The 12,616-nt window shown below is 43.9% G+C and overlaps 1 protein-coding gene across 6 annotated transcripts in view; it reads right to left on the minus strand.

The window, feature by feature from the left end:
• FYN (FYN proto-oncogene, Src family tyrosine kinase) overlaps positions 1-12,616 on the minus strand; it is a 161,617-nt gene that overhangs the window by 31,649 nt on the left and 117,352 nt on the right. For all 6 annotated transcript variants that reach the window (XM_066613499.1, XM_066613454.1, XM_066613482.1 and 3 more), the window contains 2 exons: positions 2,761-3,018; positions 1,611-1,707 (listed from right to left, as the gene is read on the minus strand). In XM_066613499.1, coding sequence (XP_066469596.1) covers positions 1,611-1,707; positions 2,761-3,007 — 344 coding nt within the window. In that variant the 5' untranslated portion in view covers positions 3,008-3,018. The remainder of the gene's footprint in view (positions 1-1,610; positions 1,708-2,760; positions 3,019-12,616) is intronic.

Here is a 12,616-nt window from a genome sequence, read left to right on the forward strand (position 1 = left end):
GTTGTACTTTGCACAGTTTGCCCTTCTTCAGTAAGTTATAGCCTCAGATTTTCTTTGTTCAGGGGAAAAACCCTGTCCAGAGGAAGGAGTGTTCCTCCAAAAGAAGAAAGCTTAGAATACAACCCAGTAATTCTAATCACAAGATGCACACACATGTACTGTGGTTCTGAACCAGCAGGAGGACCCATCAAAGATCACGTCCAGGAGGTCTTTGGAGTCACATGGCCTCCCTGTGATTCAGAATGCCTACCGGAGCCTTCTGGCAGCGAAAACTGGAAGTGCCTGCTAAAAGGCATGCACTCTGAGCTGAAGGGAGTTGGGTGGCATCCCCACATCTCAGAAAAGAGGTCAGACCATGGATTTCATTATCCACGGTTTCAGCATCCGCAGGGGTTCTGCAAACAGAACCCTGTGGATGCCAAGGACTGACCTGTATTGATATCCTAACTGCATTTAAGATTTGTAATTAATTTCAAGCATTACTTCATTAGGTCTGCAGTAGCCTGTAGTATTTTGAAGTACAAAAGAAACCTGGGATCAATCTTTTGTTGGCTGTTTTCAGTTGCTAATTTAAAAGCAAAGGATTTTTAAAAACCTGCTTCTTTCACAAGTCATCGCTCAAGATTCCGTGCTTTCATGTAGATCAAAGGCATTCCGCTACACAGAATCATGAAATATTCTTCAAAATTATCTTCCTGCTTTCACTTCAGTTTTCACTCTACTACACATCACTGTTGAGTATTTGGTTTATGCAATTACAGCAAGAATTCATTTTCCCAAGAAGATATGACATCCCCATAAAACTCTTATAGCCCAATCTTATACTCCACCCCCACCAATGCAGCTGCACTAAAAGAGCTCGTACTGCATCCTGCCAGGAGGGGGCAGCCCCAGAAGTCTCCTCTCGGTAAGCCTCCATGGTGTAGATGGGTCTACAAGACCTGCACTAGCAAAATGGCAAGCGCAGGTCTGCATGGACCCAGACAAAGGGGTTTTTGGGGTGGGGGCAGAACTGGATAGGAGAAGGCAGGGAGGGGCAGAACTGGGAGGGGGAGGGTGGGCCAGAGGGAGGACTGGGTCTGAGAGAGGGGCAGGGGCAGACTGCCACAGAGTCCTGTGCAGCTTTTCGAGCCGGAAAGCCTGTCACTGGCCTCCTCGGTTCTGCACCCACTAAACAGTGGGCTCAGATCTGAGGAGAGCCATTGCTGGCTGCGGAGCTCAACATGGTAAGTCTCCTCTTACCCTGAGGAGACTCCAGCAACTGCCCTGGTGCCACATGATGCAGTGGCAGCCATTTCGGTTCCACTGTTCCTTATGGCGGCTCCGGGTCTTAAGACTGGGCTGTAAACCTATGTGTCCATTCCAAATTGTGGCCATTTGGCATTGATTTTTTCATTTGCTGAAACTCAAAATATGATCTTATTGAAGTAGTTTTCCTACCTGACACGACACTTCAGACAAGAACCCTTTCTTCTCCCTAAAAATTTATGATATTGAAAGCAAGTGATCCTAATTCAGTACGCCATGCCCCTTAAAGAAAACAAACTGGAGTGGATCAGTACTGTTCATTTAAAAAGGCATCAGGAGAGAGAACAGAACATAAAACTTACGAGCTATTAAGTATCTGAAATTTTTCTCCTTTATGAAAACTTAAGTCTTCTTCTGTCCTTGCATCATAATCATACAGAGCCACAAATAGTGTTACACCTATAGAAAGAGATTCAGATGTGAATACAAATTTCTATAACTATCACTTTTTTAAACTTAGGAATGGGGCGAGAAGGGAGATGACTTGTAGAGTCTGCAGTTTATTTTTAATGTAGAATTTGTTGTAATTTTCACCAGAATCACCTAAACTGCATTAGTCAATTTGACTGAAAAATCAGATAAACAGGTGGATTTGTCTGTCTGGCCATTCCTATATATGACACATGACATTAGCAAGCATGTCTCATTCAACATCACAGGGTGCCTTCCAATGTTAGTAATTGCATGAGGGGTTGTTCAGATACATTCTATGCAGGTTTCCAACTCCTGTTGTGACACACTCAGGTCTCCACTTTGTGAGCTAGGCTGCATTGTGACTATAGCTAGCATCTCTTGAGAAATACAGGGCACAAACCAAACCTGTGCTGGAGCAGGCAAGCCAGGAGGCTTGAGCTGCATCCAATGCAGGTTCGTTGGCTGCAGCGGCTCAGCCAGGGGCAAGGGGAAGCTCTTCCCCATACGCCTGAGTAAGGGCTGCTCTCCCCAATGGGTCTCCTTGGACCTGCGCCACCTCTGGAGGTAGCGCAAGTCTGAGGAGAGCAGAGCGGCTTGAAGCCGCTCTGTTCTCCACGGGGATGGGAGTTGGGATCCGCCGGGTCCCAGCCCTGCCTGCCCCAGGGCACCCATCGCCTGCCCTCCCCCCGTCCAGAAACGCCCCTCCCACCTCCTCCCTGCCTACCTTTGCCATTTGTGTCAGTGCAGGCGCGCCGACACAAGCAGCGCTGAGGAAGTTGCCACAGAGGCTTCTGCCGGCCTCCGTGTGTCGGCGCATTCCACGGAGGTGCAAACATGCTTTATGGCACGTTTGCGACCCTCCTATACTTGGGCCGGCAAAAGGCGCAGTTAGGATTGTGCCCATAGTTTCATTGGCTTCAGAATACAAGGAAGTATTCTGATCCTCAACAATAAAAGACTGTCATTCTTATTTTGACCTGATGAGCATCCCAAACTGATTTTTAAAAGTTAATGGAAATATCTGTTATAATGATTTACCTGTTGCTCCTCTTGTACGCAGGGTGCCAGTATGTGATGAGGAGTTGACACCCCCAAAGACCGTCAACCCCTGTCCTCCAGCTGTGGGAAAGTTGTTGTAGTTTGGAATTGAAGTCACACCGAAGCTTGGGTAATGCTGGGGGGTGGGATCTGTCCCATAGCGGTAACCTGAACTCTGGTTTAAACTGCCATCCCTCTCGTCTGTTAGTTTCGTTGCTTCTTTATCCTTACATTGCACACAGCCCATTATCTAAAATCCTGTAATTAAAAAGAAAGAAGAAATACATTGCTGTTTCCATTTTGATAGTACTAAACCTCACCTAAATCATATGTACCAGAGGCATCTAAAGTGTGAACATTATCTTTGGGCAAATAGGCATTCAATTGCTATAGGCAAAAAGCCTCTTTCATTGGTCATTTCCAGGTACAGCTTTCTGTTCGGAGCTCTCCAAATCCAAAATATGATTTGAAATTGATTTATTTTTTAAAAAACACATGTCTCTTATTTTCAGTACCTACAGGTGATTCCAAGACAGATTATAAAAGTCCTTTGCTTGGTGTAGTGTGGATGACCAGGATAACTATGGACGCGTGCAGTATAAAGTCTGTCACAAACTGCTCATAGGATGTGAAAATACCTTTGAATCATAGGCTAACCAATCTCATAACCCAATCCTATGCACGTATACTCAAAAGTAAGTCCCATTATACCAAAGGGGCTTGCTCCCAGGTAAGTGTGGACAGGATTGCAGCCTGAAATCTCCAGGAATCTACCCCTCTGCTCCTTTTTCTGTAGTGGAAACTCATTTTTTATGTTTTGATAGAAAATCATTTTCATTTTATACCTTGACTTTCTGAAGACAGACATCTTATGTGCTTCTCATAACTAGTGTGGAAAATATTGTTCATGAACCACTCAGTCTTTAGTTGCTTATTACATACATTCAGCTTCCTTACACCCACTTTAAAAAAAAAAACAAGTCCACCATGCCGAGCAAGCTACAAGCAGAGAAAAAAAACATCAAGCTGTTCAGTCTGACATGTTCGCTTTACCATAGAAATTATCCATGTAGCTGGACCTGGTCAAAGTAAGAGCAGACAGTGCCAGATATAGGTTTGGGATCATCCTTAAGAAAGACTCCCTGATGTGAGAAATGGGGTCCTTCCTGAAGTTTTCTTCCTCCCCACCATTGGTCTCCTGCCTCACTACACCTTGAGATGCCCAACAGTGGGAGCTGCTACTGCTGCTTTTCATCTCCCTCTTCACCACAGTCACTGCTCCCTACCACCAGCCTACACTGAGAGAGCAAGCAAGGTGCAGCGGCAATGAAAGAGAGAAGTTACTAAAGGCAGCAGCAGGCCCACAGTGACAGAGCTAAGCAATGGCATTGGACAGCACTGTTTTTCCCTTCTCACCTCCACTTGCTCATCTGCCTCTTCGGGTCATGGTGAAATTGGGCCTCTAAAGAGATAAAGGTAGTGAGGAAGAGGATGAAGCAGCAGCCTGCAATAAGGGACTTTAGCTGTTGGTCAGTGTTGACCAGTAGGGTTCCAGTAGGTGTCCAATACTGTTAACCTTTCATATTTATGCTAATAAACCACTGCTAGATTTGAATAAATATTTAGTTGTATTGAATAAATATTGAACAAATAAATACATATATATGCATATAAATAAATATGCATAAATATCCTTTGATGCAAAGTATTTATTTTATTTCAACTAAGTCAGAGATGCTATGATGAGCAAAGAGTCTGTACTGTTTGAGCTCATTCCATGTCAACCGCATACTGTAATTACCACCTAACATTACATTGACTCTCTGAGTTGCAGATGTTTGAGTTACAGATGTCCAAATTATGGACAGCTGAGCCTGCACTCTCACACAGGCACAGCACATCCTTTGGTAGTGCATTCACACAGGAGTAATAACGCTGTGCTGACAAGAACCCGCCGTTTCGACATACGTCTGTTTCAGTTTACATACAGATCTCCAGAACCAAACCTTGTATGTACACAGGGGGACAGTGTTATAAGGGATTGATTTATATTAGCCTGACTCAGATGTCACTGCAATCATGGCTTGTTGTGATGAGAATGAACTGCAGCAACTTTTTGGTACGCACACTCTTTCCCTTTTTTCCTCCTTTACCTATGCTGGATGAAGATTGGAAGAGTTCATTTGTATCTAGTAAGGACTTGAAGTTTCTCATCATGTCTAAATACAGAAAATATGGTTTGTTCAAATCTTAAACTAGGATCTGAGGTTTTGAACAAACTGCAGTGTCCTATATTTGAACCCAATGAGAAACCACAGCCTGGTATCCTGTGATGACTGAACTAGGCTCTATTAACTTCTTCCATCATAAGTATGGGCATGCAATCATATGAGAGAAGGCTAGCATGAACTAGGCTGGCAGTTATCTTTCCCACAGCAGCTGCACTTTTTCCAGCAATGGTACCTTAGAGATTAATGCTCATTTCTATGGTTCCTACGCATATGCCCAGTATTATCAGTTACAATGCTTTGTTTCCCATACACAGCATGCATCACCCATGAACAGGAACATACAAAGCCTTTTTAAAAGCTTTGATAAGCATGCTGATCCTCAAATTTGTTCTCCCCACCAGGTTAACTCCAAGTGATAGTAGTGGCTCAAGTTTGAATCATGGATAACACAGATGTTGAAGGGCTTCTAGGCCAATTATGGACTATCCCTGATCCATACTAGCTTCTAACAATCCCTGCAGAGAGTTGGAAAGGAACAGATTGTTGTGCCTTTAAACTGCAGATTATGTATGTTTCCTTGATTTTAGCAGAATCTGTGATTTGGATGTTGGAATGCCATAAAAACATCCCACCTCCCATCACTGACTGCATGGATTTATCTGTAATTTTCAAGCTTTGGCCCCTCTCTGCTTAATAGAATTTTTAAGATATTCAAGAATTTTTTCCAAATTAGAGTATAGAAAGGATATGCTTTATTGAAAAGGAAGGGGATGATAAGAGCCTAAGGCTCAAATTCTAACCAACTTTCCAGTGCTGACATAGCTGTGCCAATGGGGTATGTGCTGCATCCTGCAGTTGGGTGGCAGGAATGTTTGTTCCCTTACCTCGGAGCTGCATTGCCCTTACCTTGCTGCTGGCAAGTTGGTTGCGATTACACCCTAAATGCATTATTTGCATGCTGAGCCAACACAAAAGTGAATTATTAACCGCAAGTTGCCAAAAAAAGAGGGAAGAAAAAGAAAGCAGTGAACTATTTAAGAAATGAATGCCAAATGAACAACTTAGAAAATATGCCAACAATGAATGCTCAGGCATTCCAAACTGTAAAACAAAACATTACCTCCCTCCCTTTTAAGAGAGGTAAGAGTGACATCAGTACAATAGACAGCTCTTCAATGAATGGATTTTAGCCAGTTTCTTTCTTTCCCTACTGTTTTTGCTTGGGTGTCTTTTCTGTGAGAGGAATGGGGGAGAAGTGGATAGAAAAGTTTGATGGAGAGGCTATTTCCCTTTCTATTGTCCTTTCCAATTTGGCTCCAGTGTCTGGGCTGTACACGTATAAAGGCTGCTTGATTACAGGGCCATGTAAGATGTGACAGAGGGTGTAACCTACATGTTTCTTTTCAAGCCAAGACTTTGAAAAGTTGTCCATTTCTTCCTGAAGACACTAACTATGCATGATATCATTGGTTGCCTAGTTAAGATTCAGGGGAAAGCCCAAGTACATTGCTGGACTTGATTCAAAAGGACTCCAGGGTTTTTGTAGATAATTGTAAATACATCCTCTATTCAATAGAAGCTCTAAATTGTCACAGCAAAAGAATTTATTTTTGGCTGTTATTGCAGAGCACTCCAAACCTTCATCACACTTAAATGCAGACATCCAGGTTTTTGGAAAGCTAGAAACATGAACTTTTTGGACAGCACTGATGATCTCATTCAACAAAATCTGGAAACTATTTACACTAACCCCCTCTGGGATTTATGTCCAACACTACATGCTATTTAACTTGCAATAAACAAGATTTTAATTTAGTTATGTTGGATGATGCATTTCTTCCTAAAATGTTTGGGTAGCCAGCTCATATGATAGTTTCATAATGTCACTGCTGTTAAGAGAAAGTTACGTAAAACAGGTCAGTCTTGATCAACTTCTCCAAAGAAAATTAATGTTTTCAAATCAAAGGCTACAGGAATGATTAAATTTTGAGTGATGTAGGATTATATATCATTTCACTTTATTATGGCAGTTCTTTATGGGTTCAACAATTCTATGCCCACAACACACTGTACTTAGAGTGGTAAGTAACAGATTGTCTTTGCACAAGAATAAACGTACACAATGAACTTCTCCCAAGGCTGTGGATGGAAGGGAAATTTAACATTGTATTTATAAAAAAAAAAGAATAAAAGTTTTAAAAGGCACACAAAGAAACTGCAGTTGACAACACAGTAGTAACTGAAAACCTGATACCAGGAGACAAAAACTGAAGAAAACAGCAAACTGACCTGTCACAAAGACATGCTCGTCTTAGGGCGCAATCCTAACCAGCAGTTATGCTGGTAAAGATGGCCCTGGAGGGTCGCAAACGTGCCGTAAAGCACGTTTGCGCTTCCTTAGGTGGGAGCTCGTTGGCGCATTCAGATGCGCCGACGCGCAGATGGAGGAAGAAGCCTCTGCCGTACCTCCCGCACCACTGCTTGTGTTGGCGTAAGCGCGCTGACATAAGTGGCAAAGGTAGGCGTGGGTGTGTGTGGGGAGGGGGTGTTACTGGGCGGGGCTGGGACAGGGCAGGCCCGGGGGCAGGCACATGGGGAGCCGGGGGCGGGGCTGGGACCCAGCGGTTATCCCGGATCCCAACCCCCATCCTCGGGGCGAGCGGAGTGGCTTGAAGCTACTCCGCTCTCCTCGGACTTGCACCACCTCCAGAGGTGGCGCAGATCCGAAGAGATCCATAGGGGCACGTAGCCCTTACTCACGGATAAGGAGAAGAACTTTCACTTGCACGTGGCTGAGCCACTGCTCACTGCGATCCCGCATTGGATGGAGCGCAAGCCTCCTCGCTTGCCTGCTCCAGCGCAGGTTAGGATTGCGCCCTTAAATACTTTAGTTTTTCTGCTTATACTGCCAACATGTGTGTGTTGCATATAATAAACAGTGCCAGTTGGGGCCCATGCGATGGGGGTGCAAGGGTCAAAACGGGATACCTGGGCCCAGGGTCAGAAAGGGGGCCTGGGAGCCAAAAGAGGGCCTGGAAATTTCCTGGGATATTTTCTGATCTCACCCAGACTCACTGTCTATGTAAGATCCCTGCAGCCCTTGCTGTGCAACCTCCACCACTGCTGACTCCGCACTGACTTTGACTTAGCCTCTCGCAAGGCATGCTGTGGGGGGTGTGATATAGCGGGCCACACAGCAGCAACTGCTGCTGCAAGCCATATGTGCTAGTCTGAGGAATACATACGTGACACTCCTTAACACAGTGTCAAATCTGGGAGGAAATGGGCCTGCTACAGTAGCTCTTTAGCTTGTGAATCTGTTTATCATGAAGGAGTGTATAGCTCAGGACACAGCTGCAGGGCTAAAGCTGCTGCAGAAGTAAATTTTGATATCTGGAAATTTCCTGGGATTTCTTCTGGCCTTGTGGAGAGTGAAAGATAGAGGCTGCGTCAACCGGGTAGCCAGGTTGACCAGGCAGATAAGAACATAAGAAGAGCTCTATTGGTAGACCTGGACTCCAGAGACTTGTTCAGTTGCCAGTTGCCTTCCCTTACCCACTCTCCTCACCCCTGTTACCACCTTTTCCCTGCCCTTTTTGCCCTCTCCCCTCCCCCTTTGGGAAGAGGCCTAAAAGAACCCCCTGATAAAACGCCTCTTGCAGGCTTTGGTGCCAGTTATTGGGGGTCTTGGGAAACCATGGCACCCCCTATTTCCTCATGGCTGTCTGGGTGCTACCACCAATACTGAGGTTCAAAGTCTGGCCCAGCTAGGGGCATCCTTTGAGGAGCATAAACCCCCAAGCAGTGCTCCACCATAGCTGACACCACTCCATAACGTTGTGTGATCATGAGTAAGTTCAAATGTAGTCATGAACACTTGTGTATTAGCACAAAAAATTCATAGTGAAAAAAAAATGCTAAAGGGTCCAATCCTATCCAACTTCCCAGTGCTGATGCAGCCACACTACAGCCCCCAGGTAAGGGAACAAATGTTCCTTTACTTTAAGGCCTCTGTGACTGCCTCCCCCCCTCAGGATACAGTGCCTGCCCTTGTTGCACAGCTGCTGGAAAGCTGGATAGGATTGTGCCTTAATTTACTTAGTATTCTTCATGTCGTAGGCTATTGTTTATCACATGGCAGAAACAGAACACAGATATTACGATGATGCTGATGATTTTGATACTTATATAAGCAAAATGATTCAGTGAAGGAAAAATAACTTTTTAGACCTTTTTGATCTTGCAAAATGGGCTAGAACCTGTTAAGTAAACTTTTTATAAACTCTTGCGCTCACTTTCTGCCCACTCATTGTGCTAATCAGTTTCACATGAAAAAGAGCTGCCAAATAAGCAGAATCCAACTTAAGGATGATTCTTGCTGTGATATAAAACACTGAACAAAGTCAATGACTCAGTTTAGCTGTAATGGAAAACTATAGTTTCCTGCTATGCGCATGAACTTCTGTAAGCTGTGCTCACACACTCCTCCTCCCCAACTGTCCTTTTCATGTGGAGTGAGGAGAAAAGCAAAAGCATTTACTTTTGTTTTGGAGTAAACCACAGTTCTGCATTACTGAAATCTGGTACACATGGCATTGCTTGGTGCAAGAGATCATTTCACTTGGCTCATACATGAGGCCAAGTAAAGCCGTTGTCTCAGGCAGCAGATTGGTTTGTGGGGGGGGGGGGGTTGCCAATCTCTGTCCACCTGCTTGCCTCCACTGTTCCTCCTCCTCCCACTCCCTGGATTAATAAAGGGAAATGTGAAGTGGAGGAGAGTACTGAGCTAGAATATTGGAGAATAGGAGGAACTGGTATATCATCAGGCAAGGGCGGATAGCATTTTACATGCTGCCTTAGGCATCAGGAGGTCTGGTGCGAGGGGACTTTCAAGTGCATGCAACAGTTGCTTACGTTAGTGAACAAACTAGGATGTAAAAACAAGGCCTGTTTTACCTAACTGTACTTTGAAGTACACAGTTTCAAGGTCATCTGTAATACAGAATTGTGGTTTATTTCAAAACAGAACTAAAGGCTATCTCACTCTTCTCCCATGTGAAAGGGAAATGGGAAGTGTACAGACCTGCAGCTCATAGAGGCTCACTGATGGAACAGAAAACCATGTCTTCCTCTTATGTCTGACCTTGGCCTTACGTGCCATTTTGCATGGGGAATCCGTTCCTCAGAAGAAAGTGATGCTTAAATCTCTCAATCCACACACCCAAGTTCCTCCCACCCAGTGGCTGATAGATTAACTGAAAGCAAGGAAGTACAGGGAGGCTCCTGTAGCAGCAGATCCCATATCTGTAGTTTTACTTCACCTCAGGTCAGATCCGTAGGAACCCTGCACACCCAGAGGTGAGGGAGCTGGGCTCCCATTGACTTTGAAGGGTCTTTTGAGGCCGGTAAAGGTTGTGTGCAACCACCCACAGCCACTGCAGACCTCAGAGTGGCTAAAAAGGCAGAAAAAAAAATGCAACTTCTGCTTTCTGGAAGGAAACAAGAAGTGATGTTTTAATGCCTTTTAAGGCATTAAAAATGAAACTTTAAAATGTTTTTGAATTTTATAGACTGGGAACACTGAGGCTAAGACTAACCTAGGGAAATCATTAATCCATGGCAGAAAACTCACATATAGAAAGTTTTCATGCAGAGAAGATAATTCAAGAAAGTGAACCAATCCAAAGTCATACCTATGTATTATATGGCTAAGGCACATGTATTATATGACCAAGGCACATTTGCCATTTAACATATTGGGAATAGTTAGAAAATGATAACTTGTCCAACGAGTCAGTGAATTCATGACAGGGCACTCAAGCACAATGAACTCCCAGTCAGCCATAGTCAGATATATTGGTTCCAGATGTAATGGCAAACCATGGCTTACCATTTTGCTAATTGAGAGACTAATTAATTGAGAGACTAACTAACTGAGAGATCTGAGTGGACTCATTGACATAGTGGAGGCTTGCTCCAAGGCAGGGGTGCCCAAACCCCGGCCCTGGGGCCATTTGCAGCCCTCGAGGCCTCTCAATGCAGCCCTCAGGGAGCCCCCAGTCTCCAATCCGGAGTCTCTGGCCCTCTGGAGATTTGTTGGAGCCCACACTGGCCTGACGCAACTGCTCTCAGCACGAGGGCGACTGTTTGACCTCACGTGAGCTGTGGGATGAGGGCTCCCTCCACTGCTTGTTGTTTCATGTCTGTGATGCAGCAGTGGCAGCAAAGGAAAGGCCAGTGTTGCTTTGCGAAAGGTCTTTTATAGGCCTTAAGCTATTGCAAGACCTTCATTCATTCATATAAGTTCATCTTTAATATATTCATTTATGTAAACTTATGTAAATTTATTCAAATTTTAAATGTAAATCAATTCTTTTTTTCCCTGGCTCCTGACACAGTGTTAGAGAGATAATGTGGCCCTCCTGCCAAAAACTCTGGATACCTCTGCTCCAAGGCAAGGGAACAAATGTTCTCTTACCTTGAGTCAGCCTCTGGGACCTGAAACTCCCTTGTGGGATGCAGTGCACAACCTGCTGGTGCAACTGCATTGGCAGGAGGTAGACTTAGGCTGCATTAGGATGTCCAGGACATATGTATATTACCCAAATTAGCCACCAAAACACACAGCACGTCCAACAGAAACTTTTAAAAATAAAGTTCATTTGTTCCTAAAATGAAAACCCCAGCATGCATCTGAATGAAATTTAGATAGCTTTATACCCTTGTGGAGGGCTTTCTACCTCTGTAAATGTCATCCAATTCTGAAAATAAAAAGGTTGCAGTTAATTGAATTCTACTCACTGAAATCAATTAACAAATCAATCAAAATCAAAATAAAGCCACCATCAAAATCAGGCGCAAGGGAAGCTAACTGGAAAAACGGGCAAACAAAACAACTTAGGTCCTCAAAAGAAGCAAAATCCAAAATGAGTATATTCTTTATTATGCTTCTATATGTTCCTTTGCAAATACCAAAGAATCCCTTTTTAGTTTAAAGTTGTAATTATACATACTTTCTGCGAAACTATCCCCAGTCCTTTGAAATGCTCTTCATTTCCACTCCATTATTCCAAAAGAACCTCGATACACCCACAGAAAGGAAACAAAATGTTGCAGGAGAAAAACCAGTAAATGAAAAGTAGGATCTATGGAGAGCTTGAGGGTGCAATCCTATCCACACAAACCTGGGAGAAAGCCCCATTGACTTTTATGGGACTTATTTCCCACAGATGTGCATAGGACTGGGCTGTGAGACAATTTAGTACACTGCCAGTTAAACTTTAGAGTTCCAGGAAGGCTGTCCAAATTTATTAGCATTTATCTGAAACCAACTGAAGATCACTTGGTTCACTGGCTGTTTGATCTAACAGTTCCTCTGAGCAGCAAGAACAGAGAGATGCGAAATTGTCTCAGAGCCAGGTCCAATATTGGGAAGGTTCTCAACTCTCAATGGTCCCAATAAAAAGCCCTCCCAAAGTTCTGTTTTTATTTATTATTGTAAGCCACCTTGAAAATTGAAAAGGGGGAGAGGAGATGCTTTCGGTATATACACCGCCACATCATCTTCTGCGTCTTCATTTCCCAGAATACAGAAAATATCCCACATTATGTGATTGATAATTCAA

The sequence above is a fragment of the Tiliqua scincoides genome, chromosome 1 (genome assembly GCF_035046505.1).
Source record: "Tiliqua scincoides isolate rTilSci1 chromosome 1, rTilSci1.hap2, whole genome shotgun sequence".
Taxonomy (NCBI): Eukaryota; Metazoa; Chordata; class Lepidosauria; order Squamata; family Scincidae; genus Tiliqua; species Tiliqua scincoides.